The sequence below is a fragment of the Sphaerodactylus townsendi genome, linkage group LG02 (assembly GCF_021028975.2).
Source record: "Sphaerodactylus townsendi isolate TG3544 linkage group LG02, MPM_Stown_v2.3, whole genome shotgun sequence".
Lineage (NCBI taxonomy): Eukaryota > Metazoa > Chordata > Lepidosauria > Squamata > Sphaerodactylidae > Sphaerodactylus > Sphaerodactylus townsendi.
This window is the reverse complement of record NC_059426.1, coordinates 182,531,931-182,554,078: the sequence shown is the minus strand read 5'-3', so window position 1 is coordinate 182,554,078 and position 22,148 is coordinate 182,531,931. Positions and strand designations below refer to the sequence as shown.

Here is a 22,148-nt window from a genome sequence, read left to right as displayed (position 1 = left end):
CCCCCCCCCCCCACCCCCCCCCCCCCCCACCCCCCCCCCCCCCCACCCCCCCCCCCCCCCACCCCCCCCCCCCCCCACCCCCCCCCCCCCCCACCCCCCCCCCCCCCCACCCCCCCCCCCCCCCACCCCCCCCCCCCCCCACCCCCCCCCCCCCCCACCCCCCCCCCCCCCCACCCCCCCCCCCCCCCACCCCCCCCCCCCCCCACCCCCCCCCCCCCCCACCCCCCCCCCCCCCCACCCCCCCCCCCCCCCACCCCCCCCCCCCCCCACCCCCCCCCCCCCCCACCCCCCCCCCCCCCCACCCCCCCCCCCCCCCACCCCCCCCCCCCCCCACCCCCCCCCCCCCCCACCCCCCCCCCCCCCCACCCCCCCCCCCCCCCACCCCCCCCCCCCCCCACCCCCCCCCCCCCCCACCCCCCCCCCCCCCCACCCCCCCCCCCCCCCACCCCCCCCCCCCCCCACCCCCCCCCCCCCCCACCCCCCCCCCCCCCCACCCCCCCCCCCCCCCACCCCCCCCCCCCCCCACCCCCCCCCCCCCCCACCCCCCCCCCCCCCCACCCCCCCCCCCCCCCACCCCCCCCCCCCCCCACCCCCCCCCCCCCCCACCCCCCCCCCCCCCCACCCCCCCCCCCCCCCACCCCCCCCCCCCCCCACCCCCCCCCCCCCCCACCCCCCCCCCCCCCCACCCCCCCCCCCCCCCACCCCCCCCCCCCCCCACCCCCCCCCCCCCCCACCCCCCCCCCCCCCCACCCCCCCCCCCCCCCACCCCCCCCCCCCCCCACCCCCCCCCCCCCCCACCCCCCCCCCCCCCCACCCCCCCCCCCCCCCACCCCCCCCCCCCCCCACCCCCCCCCCCCCCCACCCCCCCCCCCCCCCACCCCCCCCCCCCCCCACCCCCCCCCCCCCCCACCCCCCCCCCCCCCCACCCCCCCCCCCCCCCACCCCCCCCCCCCCCCACCCCCCCCCCCCCCCACCCCCCCCCCCCCCCACCCCCCCCCCCCCCCACCCCCCCCCCCCCCCACCCCCCCCCCCCCCCACCCCCCCCCCCCCCCACCCCCCCCCCCCCCCACCCCCCCCCCCCCCCACCCCCCCCCCCCCCCACCCCCCCCCCCCCCCACCCCCCCCCCCCCCCACCCCCCCCCCCCCCCACCCCCCCCCCCCCCCACCCCCCCCCCCCCCCACCCCCCCCCCCCCCCACCCCCCCCCCCCCCCACCCCCCCCCCCCCCCACCCCCCCCCCCCCCCACCCCCCCCCCCCCCCACCCCCCCCCCCCCCCACCCCCCCCCCCCCCCACCCCCCCCCCCCCCCACCCCCCCCCCCCCCCACCCCCCCCCCCCCCCACCCCCCCCCCCCCCCACCCCCCCCCCCCCCCACCCCCCCCCCCCCCCACCCCCCCCCCCCCCCACCCCCCCCCCCCCCCACCCCCCCCCCCCCCCACCCCCCCCCCCCCCCACCCCCCCCCCCCCCCACCCCCCCCCCCCCCCACCCCCCCCCCCCCCCACCCCCCCCCCCCCCCACCCCCCCCCCCCCCCACCCCCCCCCCCCCCCACCCCCCCCCCCCCCCACCCCCCCCCCCCCCCACCCCCCCCCCCCCCCACCCCCCCCCCCCCCCACCCCCCCCCCCCCCCACCCCCCCCCCCCCCCACCCCCCCCCCCCCCCACCCCCCCCCCCCCCCACCCCCCCCCCCCCCCACCCCCCCCCCCCCCCACCCCCCCCCCCCCCCACCCCCCCCCCCCCCCACCCCCCCCCCCCCCCACCCCCCCCCCCCCCCACCCCCCCCCCCCCCCACCCCCCCCCCCCCCCACCCCCCCCCCCCCCCACCCCCCCCCCCCCCCACCCCCCCCCCCCCCCACCCCCCCCCCCCCCCACCCCCCCCCCCCCCCACCCCCCCCCCCCCCCACCCCCCCCCCCCCCCACCCCCCCCCCCCCCCACCCCCCCCCCCCCCCACCCCCCCCCCCCCCCACCCCCCCCCCCCCCCACCCCCCCCCCCCCCCACCCCCCCCCCCCCCCACCCCCCCCCCCCCCCACCCCCCCCCCCCCCCACCCCCCCCCCCCCCCACCCCCCCCCCCCCCCACCCCCCCCCCCCCCCACCCCCCCCCCCCCCCACCCCCCCCCCCCCCCACCCCCCCCCCCCCCCACCCCCCCCCCCCCCCACCCCCCCCCCCCCCCACCCCCCCCCCCCCCCACCCCCCCCCCCCCCCACCCCCCCCCCCCCCCACCCCCCCCCCCCCCCACCCCCCCCCCCCCCCACCCCCCCCCCCCCCCACCCCCCCCCCCCCCCACCCCCCCCCCCCCCCACCCCCCCCCCCCCCCACCCCCCCCCCCCCCCACCCCCCCCCCCCCCCACCCCCCCCCCCCCCCACCCCCCCCCCCCCCCACCCCCCCCCCCCCCCACCCCCCCCCCCCCCCACCCCCCCCCCCCCCCACCCCCCCCCCCCCCCACCCCCCCCCCCCCCCACCCCCCCCCCCCCCCACCCCCCCCCCCCCCCACCCCCCCCCCCCCCCACCCCCCCCCCCCCCCACCCCCCCCCCCCCCCACCCCCCCCCCCCCCCACCCCCCCCCCCCCCCACCCCCCCCCCCCCCCACCCCCCCCCCCCCCCACCCCCCCCCCCCCCCACCCCCCCCCCCCCCCACCCCCCCCCCCCCCCACCCCCCCCCCCCCCCACCCCCCCCCCCCCCCACCCCCCCCCCCCCCCACCCCCCCCCCCCCCCACCCCCCCCCCCCCCCACCCCCCCCCCCCCCCACCCCCCCCCCCCCCCACCCCCCCCCCCCCCCACCCCCCCCCCCCCCCACCCCCCCCCCCCCCCACCCCCCCCCCCCCCCACCCCCCCCCCCCCCCACCCCCCCCCCCCCCCACCCCCCCCCCCCCCCACCCCCCCCCCCCCCCACCCCCCCCCCCCCCCACCCCCCCCCCCCCCCACCCCCCCCCCCCCCCACCCCCCCCCCCCCCCACCCCCCCCCCCCCCCACCCCCCCCCCCCCCCACCCCCCCCCCCCCCCACCCCCCCCCCCCCCCACCCCCCCCCCCCCCCACCCCCCCCCCCCCCCACCCCCCCCCCCCCCCACCCCCCCCCCCCCCCACCCCCCCCCCCCCCCACCCCCCCCCCCCCCCACCCCCCCCCCCCCCCACCCCCCCCCCCCCCCACCCCCCCCCCCCCCCACCCCCCCCCCCCCCCACCCCCCCCCCCCCCCACCCCCCCCCCCCCCCACCCCCCCCCCCCCCCACCCCCCCCCCCCCCCACCCCCCCCCCCCCCCACCCCCCCCCCCCCCCACCCCCCCCCCCCCCCACCCCCCCCCCCCCCCACCCCCCCCCCCCCCCACCCCCCCCCCCCCCCACCCCCCCCCCCCCCCACCCCCCCCCCCCCCCACCCCCCCCCCCCCCCACCCCCCCCCCCCCCCACCCCCCCCCCCCCCCACCCCCCCCCCCCCCCACCCCCCCCCCCCCCCACCCCCCCCCCCCCCCACCCCCCCCCCCCCCCACCCCCCCCCCCCCCCACCCCCCCCCCCCCCCACCCCCCCCCCCCCCCACCCCCCCCCCCCCCCACCCCCCCCCCCCCCCACCCCCCCCCCCCCCCACCCCCCCCCCCCCCCACCCCCCCCCCCCCCCACCCCCCCCCCCCCCCACCCCCCCCCCCCCCCACCCCCCCCCCCCCCCACCCCCCCCCCCCCCCACCCCCCCCCCCCCCCACCCCCCCCCCCCCCCACCCCCCCCCCCCCCCACCCCCCCCCCCCCCCACCCCCCCCCCCCCCCACCCCCCCCCCCCCCCACCCCCCCCCCCCCCCACCCCCCCCCCCCCCCACCCCCCCCCCCCCCCACCCCCCCCCCCCCCCACCCCCCCCCCCCCCCACCCCCCCCCCCCCCCACCCCCCCCCCCCCCCACCCCCCCCCCCCCCCACCCCCCCCCCCCCCCACCCCCCCCCCCCCCCACCCCCCCCCCCCCCCACCCCCCCCCCCCCCCACCCCCCCCCCCCCCCACCCCCCCCCCCCCCCACCCCCCCCCCCCCCCACCCCCCCCCCCCCCCACCCCCCCCCCCCCCCACCCCCCCCCCCCCCCACCCCCCCCCCCCCCCACCCCCCCCCCCCCCCACCCCCCCCCCCCCCCACCCCCCCCCCCCCCCACCCCCCCCCCCCCCCACCCCCCCCCCCCCCCACCCCCCCCCCCCCCCACCCCCCCCCCCCCCCACCCCCCCCCCCCCCCACCCCCCCCCCCCCCCACCCCCCCCCCCCCCCACCCCCCCCCCCCCCCACCCCCCCCCCCCCCCACCCCCCCCCCCCCCCACCCCCCCCCCCCCCCACCCCCCCCCCCCCCCACCCCCCCCCCCCCCCACCCCCCCCCCCCCCCACCCCCCCCCCCCCCCACCCCCCCCCCCCCCCACCCCCCCCCCCCCCCACCCCCCCCCCCCCCCACCCCCCCCCCCCCCCACCCCCCCCCCCCCCCACCCCCCCCCCCCCCCACCCCCCCCCCCCCCCACCCCCCCCCCCCCCCACCCCCCCCCCCCCCCACCCCCCCCCCCCCCCACCCCCCCCCCCCCCCACCCCCCCCCCCCCCCACCCCCCCCCCCCCCCACCCCCCCCCCCCCCCACCCCCCCCCCCCCCCACCCCCCCCCCCCCCCACCCCCCCCCCCCCCCACCCCCCCCCCCCCCCACCCCCCCCCCCCCCCACCCCCCCCCCCCCCCACCCCCCCCCCCCCCCACCCCCCCCCCCCCCCACCCCCCCCCCCCCCCACCCCCCCCCCCCCCCACCCCCCCCCCCCCCCACCCCCCCCCCCCCCCACCCCCCCCCCCCCCCACCCCCCCCCCCCCCCACCCCCCCCCCCCCCCACCCCCCCCCCCCCCCACCCCCCCCCCCCCCCACCCCCCCCCCCCCCCACCCCCCCCCCCCCCCACCCCCCCCCCCCCCCACCCCCCCCCCCCCCCACCCCCCCCCCCCCCCACCCCCCCCCCCCCCCACCCCCCCCCCCCCCCACCCCCCCCCCCCCCCACCCCCCCCCCCCCCCACCCCCCCCCCCCCCCACCCCCCCCCCCCCCCACCCCCCCCCCCCCCCACCCCCCCCCCCCCCCACCCCCCCCCCCCCCCACCCCCCCCCCCCCCCACCCCCCCCCCCCCCCACCCCCCCCCCCCCCCACCCCCCCCCCCCCCCACCCCCCCCCCCCCCCACCCCCCCCCCCCCCCACCCCCCCCCCCCCCCACCCCCCCCCCCCCCCACCCCCCCCCCCCCCCACCCCCCCCCCCCCCCACCCCCCCCCCCCCCCACCCCCCCCCCCCCCCACCCCCCCCCCCCCCCACCCCCCCCCCCCCCCACCCCCCCCCCCCCCCACCCCCCCCCCCCCCCACCCCCCCCCCCCCCCACCCCCCCCCCCCCCCACCCCCCCCCCCCCCCACCCCCCCCCCCCCCCACCCCCCCCCCCCCCCACCCCCCCCCCCCCCCACCCCCCCCCCCCCCCACCCCCCCCCCCCCCCACCCCCCCCCCCCCCCACCCCCCCCCCCCCCCACCCCCCCCCCCCCCCACCCCCCCCCCCCCCCACCCCCCCCCCCCCCCACCCCCCCCCCCCCCCACCCCCCCCCCCCCCCACCCCCCCCCCCCCCCACCCCCCCCCCCCCCCACCCCCCCCCCCCCCCACCCCCCCCCCCCCCCACCCCCCCCCCCCCCCACCCCCCCCCCCCCCCACCCCCCCCCCCCCCCACCCCCCCCCCCCCCCACCCCCCCCCCCCCCCACCCCCCCCCCCCCCCACCCCCCCCCCCCCCCACCCCCCCCCCCCCCCACCCCCCCCCCCCCCCACCCCCCCCCCCCCCCACCCCCCCCCCCCCCCACCCCCCCCCCCCCCCACCCCCCCCCCCCCCCACCCCCCCCCCCCCCCACCCCCCCCCCCCCCCACCCCCCCCCCCCCCCACCCCCCCCCCCCCCCACCCCCCCCCCCCCCCACCCCCCCCCCCCCCCACCCCCCCCCCCCCCCACCCCCCCCCCCCCCCACCCCCCCCCCCCCCCACCCCCCCCCCCCCCCACCCCCCCCCCCCCCCACCCCCCCCCCCCCCCACCCCCCCCCCCCCCCACCCCCCCCCCCCCCCACCCCCCCCCCCCCCCACCCCCCCCCCCCCCCACCCCCCCCCCCCCCCACCCCCCCCCCCCCCCACCCCCCCCCCCCCCCACCCCCCCCCCCCCCCACCCCCCCCCCCCCCCACCCCCCCCCCCCCCCACCCCCCCCCCCCCCCACCCCCCCCCCCCCCCACCCCCCCCAAAGGCACCCGGTGGGCCACTGCGAGTAGCAGAGTGCTGGACTAGATGGACTCTGGTCTGATCCAGCAGGCTCGTTCTTATGTTCTTAAATGCCTTAGCAGACCAGGTGCTCAGGAGCAGCAGCAGCAGAAGGCCCTTGCTTTCACCTCCTGCACGTGAGCTCCGAAAGGCACCCAGTGGGCCACTGCGAGTAGCAGAGTGCTGGACTAGATGGACTCTGGTCTGATCAGCAGGCTCGTTCTTATGTTCTTAAATGCCTTAGCAGACCAGATGCTCGGGAGCAGCAGCAGCAGCAGCAGAAGGCCCTTGCTTTCACCTCCTGCCTGTGAGCTCCCCAAGGCACCTGGTGGGCCACTGCGAGTAGCAGAGAGCTGGACTAGATGGACTCTGGTCTGATCAGCAGGCTCGTTCTTATGTTCTTAAATGCCTTAGCAGACCAGATGCTCGGGAGCAGCAGCAGCAGCAGCAGAAGGCCCTTGCTTTCACCTCCTGCCTGTGAGCTCCCCAAGGCACCTGGTGGGCCACTGCGAGTAGCAGAGAGCTGGACTAGATGGACTCTGGTCTGATCCAGCAGGCTCGTTCTTATGTTCTTAAGGCAAGAATTATTGATAGAACTTGATGGAAATAAGGACTAGAAGTTTTTTTTAAAAAAGCAAAAAAAACCCCCATCAACAACCCATAATGAATTTGATATAAATGGAATTCTCAAGCTGTTGGATATATTGGATGCCATTCTTTATACTCATGGGTAGTCATAAACATCCAGATGTCCAAAGTTTGGGTCTCAGCTGCCCCTCCTGAGGGAGGTAACACTGATTCCTAGATCACGTGCAAACACCTTCCGGCCCTGCTTTGAGGAATGTCCGCAGTTGGGGGGGTGAGTGCTGATCAGAGCAGTGCTGACAGAGTGGGTAGCTGTGGGGGAGGACAGAAAAGACAGATTTTCTTTTCACAGTTTTTTGCTGCCTTGCGCATCTCTTCTTGGAGGAAATTGTTGGTGGGCAGACAGTGAAGCAGGTTAATTTTTTGGGGGGAGTACAGCTTGCAAATCTGTTGTGTATGGGAAAACAGATTCCTGTGGCAGCCGCCAGGGAATCAGTCAGGGCCGTCTGCCTGCCTCGCTGTGTTAGTGTTAGGTCATGGGACCTTAAGCCAATCAACAGACTCTGAAATATCAATCAGTAGCGTTTACTGATAAGGCATACAAGCACCGTACTTGGTGAAAGCTGGCCCCTTTATCCCCCACTGAAAGCCCCCCTCCCGATTTCCTAAGCATAAGCATTTTATTGTCATTGTGCACACACAACGAAATTTACAGCAGCATTCCTCGATGCACACAATTCCAGACTCATGCCCCATCCTCACTTTCCCCTTCCTCCACCCATCCCTACACAGCCCCAAACACATCAACACGAAGCCGCGGAGTTCAGCATAGCCACAGCTCTAGAGTAGAAGCTGTCTCTAAGCCTCTTTGTCCTAGTTTTGATATACCTGTATCGTCTGCCGGATGGTGACAGTTCAAAAAGAGCGTGTGCTGGATGACACGGGTCTCTCAGAATATTTTGGGCTTTCTTTAGGCTTCGGGAATTATAGAGTTCTTCCAAGGAGGGGAGAGGGCAGCTGATAATCCTCTGTGCAGTAGTGATCACCCTTTGGAGCGCCTTCCTATCCGCCACTGTGCAACTGGAGAACCATACACAGATGCAGTCGGTTAAGACACTCTCTATAGCCCAGTGGTAAAAGGACACCAGGAGTTTTCCATTCGTTGTTTCCTTAAAAGTCTCAGATAGTACAGTCTTGCTGGGCCTTCTTAACCGCCGTGGCAGTCTGTACGCCCCAGGTCAGGTCCTCTTCCCGAATACAGTCTTCGGAGCCGAGACAGCCCCAAGGTCGGCAGCAGGTAATGGAGGAGACTGTTGTGTGTTTTCGGGGCCGTGTGGCCATGATCTGATAGTTTCTGCTCCTAGCCTTTTGCCCACAGAAACGTTTTGCAGAGCAGAACATCGGGAGCAGAACCTACCAGACCACGGCCACACAACCCCCAAAACTCACAACAGCCACACATTTTTGTTCTCTTGATCTGGAAAAGTAGCACACAGTCAGAATCTCTCTCTGTACTTAGGATAACCCCAAGTTATATCTCAACTTGCTGGAGATGGAGTACAACGGAGACCTGAAGCAAAATGAAGAGAACATCCTTGTGTGCTTTGACAAAGCCATCGGCGGTCCCTTGCCTATAAAGATGAGGATTTTGTTTTCCCAGCGAAAAGTGGAATTTCTTGAAGATTTTGGTCTGGATGTGAACAAGTGAGTCCCCGTCTCCCCTCCCCTCCCCCCGAGTTTATTCCAGCATTGGCGGCACGAGTGAATGAGAGTGCAGGGCACAGAGACCAGTGGGGAGGGGGCTGCAGACAGGGGCTTCTTCCCAGGGGGTCCTGCCTGCTCAGGATAGCAATGTGATAATAACACTCTGTAGGTGGGAGGTGGTGCATTCTCTTCAGGAGAGGATTTCCCTTGTGAGGTGTAATCCGTAAGCAGCTGAAGGCAGACTCGGCTTTCTTGGTGTCCACCAGGCCTGGGTGTCCCAGCGTTGGCCAGAGGGGCAGGCCTCGCTGCTCCAGGGGGGTTACAGCAGCGGGAGGGAGCCCAGGCGGAGGAGCGAGGCCTGCAGCAGAAGCCGCCTGCATTTCCAGACCCCGACGTCTAATCTGGGGATTCTGTTTTCTTTGTTCCGCTCTGGACAGGCTTTTGGGCGCCTACGAAGAACACCAAGCCCTCCTGAGGGAACAGGAGACTCTGAAAAGGAAAGCCGAGAATGGGTATGAATTCGCGTGCTCTAGCAGAGGCCTCCTGGGCTGCATGACCTCAGACGGCATGTAAGGATGGGTCCACCCAAAAGGAAGCCCCTGGACGTAGCACAGATAGCATGTTTATAGATTCTGCTTGCAGCCTGGCCTGGCTTGGCCTGGGAAGTCCACACTAGCCAGCCCAATCTTGTCAGATCTCAGGAGTTAAGCAAGATCGGCCATGGGTGGGAGACCCCCAGAGAATCCCAGGTTCGTGGCGCAGAGGCAGGGAATGGCAAACCACCTCTCAACATCTCCTGCCTTGAAAACCCCATCAGGGTTTGTCACGTGTCAACTGTGACTTGATGGCAAAATAATAATAATAATTGTAATCCCCTTTTTTCACTGAGACTCAGGGCTGATCGCATCCTGGTAACGGGATCCGCGTCAGGTGCCCAGTGGGAAGGAAGGCAGGGGATCGAGAAATGCAATAGAGCAGTGGTGGCGAACCTATGGCACGGGTGCCAGAGGTGGCACTCAGAGCCCTCTCTGTGGGCACTTGCAGAGTGCCTCCCCCCATTTCTAGGCTGGCCTGGGCTGCTGGGCTCAATTATTAGCATTAAACCTAAGACCTAGTTTTGGGGAAGCAGTGTAGGTAACCCTGTTAAGCGCTGTTAAACCCCACTGATTTTCATGCGAAGAACTAAAGCGTGATCCTTTACCTGGGAGTAAGCTCAGTTGCTGGCAATGGGGCTTGCTTCTGAGTAAACCCTCCTAGGGTCGTGATTCACCCGTTGGAAGAGTTGCACGGTTGCTTCAAAGCCAAGCCGCCGACTACCACCAAGCTTACTCCCGAGTAACGCACGCCTTGGAGCCAACCGTTTTTTCTAAACTAAAACCTCAGCATTCAGGTTAAATGGCCACGTTGGCACTTTGCGATAAATAAGTGGGGTTTGGGTTGCAGTTTGGGCACTCGGTCTCGAAAAGGTTCGCCATCACTGCAATAGAGGAATGGTGGGGGGGGGGATGGGGTGAGTCTTCGTCCCGCAGTCTGAATCGGTATATTCTTGACCCAAATTAGTTTATTATCGTGCCCGGCTTGGAGCTGGAAAAAAGCGCTTGATCCAACTCTGGTGTAAACAAGTGCTTGGGAGCCTCCAGTTGAGAAGCAAGAACTTTCCAAAGTGCACAGTTGAAATGTGGGGAGCCTGAGAGGTTTTTGTGGCTTTGCTCTTCCCCTCCCGTTCCAGCTGTTGCACAAGAATTCCAGGTCGTCGTGGTGGATTTCAGGGTGCGCGGCCCAGCTTCCCTTCCAGAAAAAGGGGGAGCCTCTCCGCTGCTGTGCCTCTCCCCCAAGATAGAATACAGAGAGGTGATGCTCAGACAGTCGGCTTGTCCTTCCATCTGCTGTGTCTTTTGGTCCAAGCTGACATTCCGGCCGCTGAGAAGTGGGAAGACTTGTGGGCGGGGGAGGGGGGTGTTCCTGCCAAGCCAACCCCTGCTGCCGTCTCCCAGTTCACGGGCGGGGCTAACCTGAACAAAAAGGCACTTCTAATTAAGAGGAGGAAAACCTCACAGGTTCCGATGTGTGCCTCCCCCGGATCATGGCCCAGACAGAGCGCTGTGGGTGTTTCCAGCCCTCAGCTGCATCCCAGAGAGCCTGCAGCATTTTGAGAGTTGGGCCTTTTTCCTTCAATGGGGCTGCGTCATTCACACTCGATTTGGCCCCGACCCCCTACTGTCCGAGCAGGGCTATGGAAAACTTGCTCCACCCAGAACTACAGGGGGTGGTCCTTCCCCTCCCCCTCCCGTTTTCATAGCTCTTAGTCTGGTCGGGTTGCTGCTTTTGGAGCAGCTCCACTGGATCAAGAACTGGAACAGACAGTCCCCATGTCTGCCCCTCTCTCGTCAGCAGAGAAGGCAGGGAGGGGGAAGGGGAAGGCAGGCCGGGCGCCACAGAGGAGCTTCCTGCGCGCTGACGAGGCGCCTGGGGGGACAGGTGCCCAGCCCCACCTGCAGTGCCCCAGCCCACTTGAGCCTCGTCGCTGGGACCAGAGGGAGGGTCTGAGAACCTCCCAGGCCCGCCATCCCTGAGGCCAGCTCTGCAGCCTTCCTCGGAGTCTGAGGCCAGCATGCAGAGTGGAGATGAGATGACTGGGTGGGAGCTCTCGGTTTCTGCAGCTTTTCCTGGCGCAACAGGCCCAGGGGGAGCCGCAGGGACTGCTGTGTCACCAGGCCTCGGAGAGAAGTCTGAGCCCACGCATTGTGCTTCCCCCTCCCTTTGGGAGTCTAGAAGGAGGAGAGCGGATACGCGACCAGAGAGTGGGTCACAATCAAAGCCTTCAGCTCCCCCCACAAAGAGACCTCCTGGGCATCCCCCCCTCTTCCAAAGAGAACTGCGAGGAGGAGGACTCAGTGGGTTCCATTTCTCCACTGCAAAGAGGCACAGGAGCCTTGCACAAAGGAGGAACCTCTGCCATCTGAGCGCTCAGACCACTGAGAGCAACATGGACCCAGAACAGACCTCTTCAGCCAGATCCGGCCCAGACATAAGAACATAAGAACAAGCCTGCTGGATCAGACCAGAGTCCATCTAGTCCAGCTCTCTGCTACTTGCAGTGGCCCACCAGGTGCCTTTGGGAGCTCACGTGCAGGATGTGAAAGCAATGGTCTGCTGCTGCTGCTGCTGCTCCCGAACACCTGGACTGTTAAGGCATTTGCAACCTCAGATCAAGGAGGATCAAGATTGGGAGCCATAGATCGACTTCTCCTCCATCAATCTGCCCAAGCCCCTTTTAAAGCTATCCAGGTTAGTGGCCATCACCACCTCCTGTGGCAGCAGATTCCAAACACCAAATCACACATTGCGTGAAGAAGTGTTTCCTTTTATTAGTCCTAATTCTTCCCCCCAGCATTTTCAATGGATGCCCCCTGGTTCTAGTTATTGTGAGAAAGAGAGAAAAATTTCTCTCTGTCAACATTTTCTACCCCATGCATAATTTTATAGACTTCAATCATATCCCCCCTCAGACGTCTCCTCTCCAAACTAAAGAGTCCCAAACGCTGCAGCCTCTCCTCATAAGGAAGGTGCTCCAGTCCCTCAATTATCCTCGTTGCCCTTCTCTGCACTTTTTCTATCTCTTCGATATCCTTTTTGTGTGCAAGGTCTCAGGCTGCAACAGTTCTGGTTCAGAGGAATCTCTGGCTCAAGGCCTGGAAAGTGGGCAACACTGCCAAGGTCAACCTATCAGAAGAGAAGTTTGCAGGCCAGCTGTTGTTGGGGACCACAGCCCTGGACTAGGTGCTGGTGGAAACAAAAGATCTTTAAATAATAATAATAATAACCAGCTGAGGTCTCCCCAGTCGTCATCAGCACCCTGGACGCCATCCCAAATACACTAGGGCAGCACTTGAAACATCTTCGAATTGACAAAATTAACATCTGTCAAATTCAGAAGGCAGCCCTGCTGGGATCCGCACGAATACTACGCCGAAACATTACAACTTCCTAGGCCACTGGGTGAGGCTCGAATGGTAATGAAGGCCAACAACCAGCTAAAGATCCCCCCCCCAGGGGAGGGCCGCGCTCTCCCTGAGGGGGGCAGGGCACGTGAGGCCAGATCGCCTCAGGAGCAGCCGGGGAGCGGGGGGGGGCTGTGGCGCGGCTTCCCTCCCTTCTGGGGATGGGGGGGGTCCGCTCCCCCCCTCCCCTCCTCCCCTCCTCCCCTCCCCCGCTCGCGCTCTCTCACCCGCCGCGCGCTGTCGGCCATCGGGCCCGTCCGCCTCAGCCTAACGCCCCTCGCGCTCGACGTCGACTGACTGCGCAGGCGCGCCAGGCCCGGGCCTATCCCATCGCCTGCGCCGACGCGGGCTCGCGCACGCGCACCAGTCCCCGCGCCGGGCGGGAAAGTCTCGCAAAGACTCGCTTCGTCAGCGGCGCCTGTCGGAGAGCGGGCGGAAGCGCATGCGCCGGACGCCGCCGCTCTTGCGCGTGCGCCTCAGCCTCTGGACCCGCGCGACCTGCATCCCCTTCCTCCCGCCGCTAGATCGTTTCTCCGGCCTCGCGGGGGTGCCTCTGACCATGTGCAGAGGGCCGGTGGCGAAATGAGAGAGAGGAGTTCATCCTCTGCGTTTTGTGTTGAAGTGGTCGCTTTGCGAAGGTTCTTTAATGCTTCGGGGCCTGGAAGCTGTCGGTGCAGGGTGGCTAATGCCGCAACCTCCCGGTGGGGCCTGGAGAACTCCCAGATTGACAAGTGGTTCCCATAGGATAGAAGGGAAAGGGCTGCTCTGGAGGGTGGTCTTGGACGTTGGCCCCACTGAGCTCCCGCCCCAGGCTTCACCTCCAGGAATCCCCAGCCTAGATCTGCCCTGTGAAGGCTGCTTGGCCACGTGGCTGCAAGCTCATGGAATAATCATAGAGTTCGGAGGTACCCTGGAGGCCATCTAGTCCAGCCCCCTGCTCTTTGCAGGATCACCCCAGAGCATCCCCCTGACCAGTTCTTGTCCAGCCGCCGCTTGAAGACTGCCAGGGAGGGCGAGCTCGCCACCTCCCACCCTGGCCAGCTGATTCCACTGCAGAGCAAGTCTTACTGTAAAAAAAAAAAATCCTCATATCCTCCAACCAGTACTTTTCCGCCTGTCATTTAAGCTCACCATTGAGAGTCCCGTGATGTGTCCTGCATCTAGAATTTGAACTCAACCCAGGAAATGCAGTTTCAACCTTATTTGGGCTGCCTTTGATTTGCCAGAGGGTAAGTGGTGTTTGGGGGGGGGCTTTCTGACCTCAGACCCCCCCCCCCTCACACAGGGACCTGATCTACCTCTACAGTAAAGGCTGCTGAGAAATATACCAGTGTCCATTTATTAAGCGAAGATCCAGGGATCTAACAGAAGCTTATTGGGAGGCCTTGAACCGAGCCAACTTCACAGGATTGTTGTTAGAGAAAAAATGGGAAGAGGGCCACGTGGGCTGTCCTGAGTTGGGTGGGAGGCGGGGCAAACAGATTCCGCCAGCAGAAAACCAAAACCACCCTGTAGTAGTTCAGTCCCTTCATATCCAAGGGAATGTTTCCACCGGAGGCCATACCAATGCCTGTTTTAGAGTGGCCTGCCTCTCTCCCCTCAAACAGGAGGCGTCGGCTACTTTGCTGGGTCCGCTGGGCTGTAGCCTCTTGCATCTGGCTAAAATCCAAGAGAAGCTAAGCTAAGGCCCGCCGGGGCTAGTGCCCAGCCTTCCCAGAGGGGCAAGAGTCTGTTGACTAAGGCTTTTTCAACCAAGCATTCGGCCCACTTGAATGGGGAGAACACCAGCGCATATGTTAAGGCAGGGCTAGCTTTCAAAGCAAAAGGAGGTCTTCCTGCAGCTTTAGGACCGTCGCACAGAGTCATAGATACCTGCTACCTGGTAGAACAGGAAGGACCATAGAAGAGGAAACAGTACTTTTTGGGATGTGGGCTTGGATTCCTAGAAAACTTCAGGACAGCACCCTCAGAGAAAATCAGGGCAAAGCTGGGAGATCTGAGGCCGAGGGTGGGATGGCCCCGCTGCAGCTGTTTGCTGGCCTCGATTTGGCCCAGCTGAAGAAACATGCCTCAGAAAGTGCGACACGTGGATAAAAGCCAATTACTTTAATTAGTTGTTTTAAAGGGGTTTTTTGTATTACTGTGGTCATTCAGAACCCACATTTAAAAAAAAAAAACACCACCCAAATTTGATCCAACCAACTTCGAGGGATCAGGAATGGCGCCCAGAAAAGCTTGAGGTTCTTAAACTGGAAAAGAGTCTAAAGTGAAGATAATTTAGGACAACTTGAGGCTGTTATTAACTGATGGTGGCTTGAAATACTACAGCTGTACTGAAAGAATCCTGAGTTAGGTCTAGCTCCCTTCTACAAAGTCCAGCTCCCAAGGTCCCTTCTGGCATCAGAAATGACTATGAAGCCCGTGTAAGTCTGTGCAGAATAACCTTGTTAATCTAACGCGTCTCCTGGGCCGTCTCTACCTCTCCCCGCCCTTCTGGTACGTAGCTGCTTCCCTGGGTGTCTTTGCTGCATGCTGTCTGTCCGCTCATGAGAACATAAGAACGAGCCAGCTGGATCAGACCAGAGTCCATCTAGTCCAGCACTCTGCTACTCGAAGTGGCCCACCAGGTGCCTTGGGGAGCTCACGTGCAGGATGTGAAAGCAACGGCCTTCTGCTGCTGCTGCCCCTGAGCACCTGGTCTGCTAAGGCATTTGCAATCTCAGATCAAGGAGGATCAAGTTTGGTAGCCAGAGATCGACTTCTCCTCCATAAATCTGCCCAAGCCCCTTTTAAAGCTATCCAGGTGAGTGGCCATCACCACCTCCTGTGGCAGCATATTCCAAACACCAATCACACATTGCGTGAAGAAGTGTTTCCTTTTATTAGTCCTAATTCTTCCCCCCAGCATTTTCAATGGATGCCCCCTGGTTCTAGCATTGTGAGAAAGAGAGAACAATTTCTCTCTGTCCACATTTTCTACCCCGTGCATAATTTTATAGACTTCAATCATATCACTCGCTAAAATCCATGCCACAAAATTTCAAAATGCCACTCCTGAGGGTCTACTGAGCCTTACGGCACGCAAAACCCGTTTTAAAAACCTGCTAAAGTGAAGGAGAGTCTCAAGTGTACAGAAATAAATCCATTTATTTTTTCAGAACATTCTTTGCTTCAAATGAATACAGTACTTGAGGAAGAAGAGAAGAACTGGCACTATTATATCACTGAGAATTGCACAGCAAGGCAGAGAAGTTAAACACCTTTATAAATTTTGGACAGACATAAAATTCAGTCTCGTTTTTCCACGCTGGAAATATGAAAGTGACGTTCGACACGTTACGTTTCTTAAGACGTGTTCGAAATCTGTAAAAATTATTCGTTTTCTATAAATTTTGGTCAACATGCTTCATTATGACCTGTTAAAAGTTTTGCAAGAGGATGCAGCTAATTATGCCCAAGCGTCAAGCGGGTGTGGTTTGCCCACAGCAGGAGAAGCGAAGCTAACACTGCGAAGTCTTGAGGGGGACCGAGTGGAAAAAAAAAGACACCTTTGTTCACAAACGTCACACAGAACCCTGCATGTCACACGCGTGTCTCGAGAATTTTGTGTTTCCGCGTAAGGCTACATGAGAGGATGAGTCGTTAACATGATTTCATGATTAAAACTACTCCTATTTTAGTGTTTCACCTCCGTCAGCATGTTCAGGGCAGGCGTGCCACAAAGTCCACGGAAGAGTGCAAGCGAGCAGGACTGGACTTTGCCTCCCAAGACGTGTGTCGCTGCCCTACTCCGCAGGTTGCTGGGCCAGCACCAAGGAAGAGAAGACGCTACAAGCGCCATACTGATTTTGGTAGAGGTGCGGGACTTGGGCCGGAACAGCCAAGCCCTCCTCAATTGGTTGTTCAGGACAGTCCGCTTCTGGGTGAACAACACAGGCACTGCAAAGGAAACCCCCCCACCGAGACCGCTCCGCTCCACCCCACGCAAACCCAGTCTCTGATCCAGCCCCGGCTGGGTGCGCCTCAGGTCGCCTGGTCAAGGAACTCCTCCAAGGTCCGTTTGATGTGCGGGGGCTGGGAGGCAGCCTGCAGGAGCAGATTCTGACCCATTTGTGCAAAAAGCGCTTTTGACAATTTAGCAGTGGCTGTCCGGATGTTGCCGGTGGCTCCAGGCAAGGAGCCGCTGTTGGTCATGTTGCCCAAGAGATGCCACAAAACCACCAGGACTTTCTGCTCCACAGCGTGAGGCTTCCGGGGATACAACTCGACCACCAGCTCTGGAACCAAGAAAAGGACCGGGGGAGTGGGGGGGGAAGGTGAAGGAGAGAGATCGCACATTGAGAGATCGTACAGTGTTGGACCAGGACCTAGGGAACCCAGAATCAAGGCCCACTTGGTCAGGAATGTGCGATGAGAAGAAGAAGAGTTTGGATTTATATCCCCCCTTTCTCTCCTGCAGGAGACTCAAAGGGACTTACAATCTCCTTGCCCTTCCCCCCTCACAACAAACACCCTGTGAGGTAGGTGGGGCTGAGAGAGCTCCAAGAAGCTGTGACTAGCCCAAGGTCACCCAGCTGGCGTGTGTGGGAGTGTACAGGCTAATCTGAATTCCCCAGATAAGCCTCCACAGCTCAGGCAGCAAAGCGGAGAATCAAACCCGGTTCCTCCAGATTAGATACACGAGCTCTTAACCTCCTACGATGGGCAACCTTGGCCCCTGGGACTCTCAGGCTAACCTACCTCACTGGGTTGTTGTTGAGGGGAAGAACAGGAGTTTGGGTGTATAACCCCCCCCCCCCACACACACACACACACCCCTTTTCTCTCCTGTAAAGAGACTCAAGCAGGCCTACAAATTCCTTTCCCTTCCACAACAGACCCCTTGTGAGGTAGGTGGCCCCAGGTCACCCAGCAGGAATCTAGGAGTAGGGAAACCAATCTGCTTCACCAGATAAGAGTCTGCTCCTCATGTGGACTCTAATCTGGAGAACCGTGCATGAGACATAAGGGTGCAATTAACAAGTGTGTTGTTGAGTGGAATCCACCCATTTTAGCATACGTAGGTAGGTGGATGGTTCTTTCTCCCACCCTGGACATCCCACAGGTATATATACTCCACTTGCTTTACTACCATCAGATCCTCTGAAGATGCCAGCCACAGATGCAGGCGAAATGTCCGGAGAAAACCCACAACACCCCAGTGATTTTGGCTGTGAAAGCCTTCGACTGTACTATTTTAAAATGTTTTTTAGTCTAGTGACACCAGCCCCGAGAGTGCAGGGTGGTAGAAGCATTCCAAACTGCCCAGCATATGCCCAGAAGGGCAGAGCTCCACAGCACGATCCGGGTGGCCACTGCCTTGGTAAGAAACCGAAGCATACCAATACCCCACAGGATCGTAAAGGAAAGGTCCAATCAGCTTTGAAGCGGAGGGAGATCTGTGGGGCTTGTTCCAGGCTTACCAGCTAGTATCTCAGTGACATCTTGTTTGGCTTTTCCACTCAGGAACTGGGCTTTGGTGCAGAATTGCTGGAGAAGCAGGTAATTGTCTAGATGCAGAGGAAGACAGATCAGAGACCTCCCCAACTCAATAGGTGGTTCTTTCACTGGTTTCAGGAGGGAGCAAACGGTTTTGTGATTCTGAGGCCCCCAAAACCACAGGGCTGCTGGACAGACTCTGACATGCCGCCACCCCCCACCCCCCACCCCCATTTTAACTTCACTCATCACCAAGCGCAACTTTTGCTTTTCGTCTGGCTTTTCTTCTGCTGCGTCCACCACCAGTTCTTCAACATCCTGTATTCAACTGCTGGTGAGGGCTAGGCTGATTAAAGGAACGACCCATCCCAGCTGCTAATGTTCACAGGAGTCCACAGATATGAAGGGGGGGGGGCACACACACCCCAGGTCCTTCCAGCAAGCTCATAAGAACATAAGAACTAGCCTGCTGGATCAGACCAGAGTCCATCTAGTCCAGCTCTCTGCTACTCGCAGTGGCCCACCAGGTGCCTTTGGGAGCTCACTTGCAGGAGGTGAAAGCAATGGCCTTCTGCTGCTGCGGCTCCCCCTGAGCACCTGGTCTGCTAAGGCATTTGCAATCTCAGATCAAGGAGGATCAAGATTGGTAGCCATACATCGACTTCTCCTCCATAAATCTGTCCAAGCCCCTTTTAAAGCTATCCAGGTTAGTGGCCATCACCACCTCCTATGGCAGCATATTCCAAACACCAATCACACGTTGTGTGAAGAAGTGTTTCCTTTTATTAGTCCTAATTCTTCCCCCCAGCATTTTCAATGGATGCCCCCTGGTTCTATTATCGTGAGAAAGAGAGAAAAATTTCTCTCTGTCAACATTTTCTACCCCATGCATCATTTTATAGACTTCAATCCTATCCCCCCTCAGACGTCTCCTCTCCAAACTAAAGAGTCCCAAACGCTGCAGCCTCTCCTCATAAGGAAGGTGCTCCAATCCTTCAATCATCCTCGTTGCCCTTCTCTGCACTTTTTCTATCTCTTCGATATCCTTTTTGAGATGCGGCGACCAGAACTGAACACAGTACTCCAAGTGCGGTCGCACCACGGCTTTATATAAGGGCCTGACAATCCTTGCAGTTTTATTATCAACTCCTTTCCTAATCATCCCCAGCATAGAGTTTGCCTTTTTCACAGCTGCCAAGCTCAACTACCACCCTCCCCCACCCGGAAAAAGGTGAGAAAACTGTCCTAATCAACGGGTTAGATCTTGTGAACCTATTCCACTTGAAGCAGATGGAACAAATCCATATTTGGCTAGCCTCCCTGGAAACCTCCCTATAGTTGCTGGTCTGAGGGGTGGGGGTGGGGGAAATGGGGGTTGGAGTTACTTTAATGTTATTTGTATTGTTGTTTTACTTGCTATATTTATTTTACTACCTTGGGAGGATGATGGAGTATCTTTCTTAAGAGGTTTTTAAACTGAGGCTGGATCGTGTCTTCCTGCATGGCAAGGGGGTTGGACTCGATGGTCCTGTGAGTCTCTTCCAACTCTATGATTTATGATGTTTTTATTGGTTTTAACTTGTAGAAGCTGCCCAGAGGCGCTCCGTGAAGGGAGGAACTCCTTCCAACATGGAAACACAAGGAGGAACGGTCTCATCAGATTCTCTCTGCATAACTATACTTTGGCAAAAACTATTTCAGGAAGTGAGGTGTTGTGGGGTTTCTGGGCTGTATGGCCGTGTTCCAGTAGCATTTTCTCCTGACGTTTTGCCTTCAGATGAAGATGCCAGCCGCAAGAGAAAATGCTACTGGAAAACGGCCATGCAGCCCGGAAACCCCACAACACCCCAGTGATTCCAGGAGCGAAAGCCTTCAACAAAACATATTTCAGGAAGCTCAACCAACAGCGGAGAAAAGCCCCGCCCACCCTTACCTAAATGCTGGCAAAGGGCCTGGATGACGCTGGTGGCCGCAGCGTAGATGCCAGGGTTCTTGGAGTTCAGGTTGTTGTCCACCAAGGCAGGGATGAGCATGTTGATGACCGGGGAGAGTTTCTCTTTCAGCAGGGGGATCAGCTGGCGCATGGTCTCCAGGGCCACCTGGTTGACTTTGCTGTTGGAGTCGTGCAAGCGGGACTTGAAAGCATCAAAGATCTGCACAAAGAGGGCACGCAAGAACTGGCACTGTGTTTCCTCGTGGAGAGGACCTGCTTCAACCGCAGTGGCGTAGGAGGTTAAGAGCTCGTGTATCTAATCTGGAGGAACCGGGTTGGATTCCCAGCTCTGCCACCTGAGCTGTGGAGGCTTCTCTGGGGAATTCAGATTAGCCTGTACACTCCCACACACGCCAGCTGGGTGACCTTGGGCTAGTCACAGCTTCTCGGAGCTCTCTCAGCCCCACCCACCTCACAGGGTGTTTGTTGTGAGGGGGGAAGGGCAAGGAGATTGTAAGCCCCTTTGAGTCTCCTGCAGGAGAGAAAGGGGGGATATAAATCCAAAACTCTTCTTCTTCTTCTATATTGTTTTATATGCTTTTATTGTAAGCTGCCCTGATTTGGCGGGGTAAAAACGTAACAAACAGACAGACAGAGAGAGAGCAAGGTTTGCGGATGGGGGGAAGGGGTTTGTGAATTTCCTGTTCTGTGTAGAGGGTTACGGTAATATCTCTGGGTTTCCTGCCTTTCTTATGAGGAAGTTTCTGCCCATTGTTACCTTCACAATGTTTGCAACCACAAGGTCCTGGTTGCTCTCTGTGTCTGCTAACAGTTGTCTGATGGCGCTGATCCGCTCCCGGAAGTCCTTGGCGTTCAGCGAAGCTGTTATGACCTTCACGTATTCGGCACTTTCCAAGGTGTTTCGGGGGCCCAGTTTCCTGGTCATTTCATATCCTTCTCTGCTGAGGAAGAAGCACTGGAGATGAATAGTCAGGCCTGGAGTTTCTTTTTATTTATATATATAGTATAATTTGAAATAATCGTTCTATTTACATCTTTCTGATATAATTTCCAAACAATACATTTTCCCTTTTTTTCCCTCCCACCCTCCCCTAATATTATGTTTTACTTTTCTTTAACCAAACAGCAGTAAGTTCATTCGTTGTTGTCTTCTTATCCATATGTCTTCTTTGACTCCCGTCTCCTTCATCCAATTCTCATAACTTGTCCATATCTTCATTATTTCATTCTGTTTTTCTAGCCACGGTTTATACTTTGATAATATTTCAAAGATGTCTAATGTCACTTGTTCCCATATATATTCCAACCATTTCTGAATCATCCATTTTTTCTCATCTTTCCATCCAAACGCTATCACTGCATATATTGCTCTAATCAACGTCTTATTCATATTTCTATATTGTATATCTATTTTTTCGTCATCAATTATTCCCATAAATAATAGATCATTTCTTAATTCCACTATTTTTCACCAATTTCTCTATCCATAGCAATGCCTTTTCCCAGAATCTTTTTACTTCTTTGCATGCAATCCACATATGGCTATAGTGTGCATCTCGGACTCCACAGTGCCAACATTTTGGGAATAATCCCTTAACCATATATGCAAGTTGTTTGGGAGTAGGCCTGGAGATTTCCTGCTCTTGCACAGTCCTAACCACCTACGTCCTTGGGCATCTGTTAGACCGTTCTTGCGATGAACTTTACCTGCTAGACACTGCTAGTATCAGAACACCAGGTAGCAAACAGGGATTGGGATCGTAGCCAAGGACCCGTTACCTGCAGCCCAAATGGACTCAGAAGGGAAAGGAACAAGCAGAGGCAGTGCGGGAGCTTTGAGCAATTAATTCTTGTGCCTACAAAACATATCCCTCAAAATATTTATCAGCACTCCAAGTACCGGGGGGCGGAGGGGGTGGTGGTGGTTAAAAAACTTGGCTGGATCACATCTGTCGTCAGGTGCCGCTTCCAGACAAAAGTCAGTCGTAGGTGATTCCCACAGTAAATGTGTCACTCTTGCCTGTCTCTGGCTCACTCTAGACCAGTGGCCCCCGGCATGATGCCCAAGGGTGCCAAGTCTTCTGGGCATGGAGCAGAAGTCACTGGGGGCGAGGTGGGGGGGGAAGGGAGGTGTGTATTTCCTGCATTGTGCTGGGGTTGGAT

The 22,148-nt window shown here is 63.4% G+C and overlaps 2 protein-coding genes across 2 annotated transcripts; one reads left to right on the top strand and one right to left on the bottom strand.

Moving 5' to 3' along the window:
• Window positions 1-8,011: 8,011 nt before the first annotated feature.
• On the top strand, window positions 8,012-9,538 carry LOC125427205 (pre-mRNA-processing factor 39-like). The gene is made up of 3 exons (XM_048486326.1): window positions 8,012-8,145; window positions 8,368-8,552; window positions 8,990-9,538. The coding sequence occupies exons 2-3, from the start codon at window positions 8,401-8,403 to the stop codon at window positions 9,123-9,125; spliced, it is 288 nt and encodes a 95-aa protein (XP_048342283.1). The 5' UTR covers window positions 8,012-8,145; window positions 8,368-8,400; the 3' UTR covers window positions 9,126-9,538.
• A 6,144-nt stretch (window positions 9,539-15,682) lies between these two features.
• On the bottom strand, window positions 15,683-20,923 carry LOC125425800 (TOG array regulator of axonemal microtubules protein 1-like). The gene is made up of 4 exons (XM_048483474.1): window positions 20,743-20,923; window positions 19,965-20,184; window positions 18,016-18,102; window positions 15,683-16,830 (listed from the first exon to the last, which is right to left on the bottom strand). Exons 1-4 carry the CDS (start codon window positions 20,908-20,910, stop codon window positions 16,577-16,579), a joined length of 729 nt encoding a protein of 242 aa, XP_048339431.1. The 5' UTR covers window positions 20,911-20,923; the 3' UTR covers window positions 15,683-16,576.
• Window positions 20,924-22,148: the final 1,225 nt, after the last annotated feature.

What these genes read in the sequence shown, in the direction of transcription:
- LOC125427205 (XM_048486326.1), top strand. Translation starts at nt 8,401, where the DNA reads ATGGAGTACAACGGAGACCTGAAGCAAAATGAAGAGAACATCCTTGTG. An exon ending in TTTGGTCTGGATGTGAACAA is followed by an intron (nt 8,553 to 8,989) that starts GTGAGTCCCCGT and finishes CGCTCTGGACAG; the next exon opens with GCTTTTGGGCGCCTACGAAG.
- LOC125425800 (XM_048483474.1), bottom strand. Translation starts at nt 20,910, where the DNA reads ATGACCAGGAAACTGGGCCCCCGAAACACCTTGGAAAGTGCCGAATAC. An exon ending in TGGTTGCAAACATTGTGAAG is followed by an intron (nt 20,185 to 20,742) that starts GTAACAATGGGC and finishes CTCTTTGTGCAG; the next exon opens with ATCTTTGATGCTTTCAAGTC. An exon ending in TGTCACTGAGATACTAGCTG is followed by an intron (nt 16,831 to 18,015) that starts GTAAGCCTGGAA and finishes TCTTGGTTCCAG; the next exon opens with AGCTGGTGGTCGAGTTGTAT.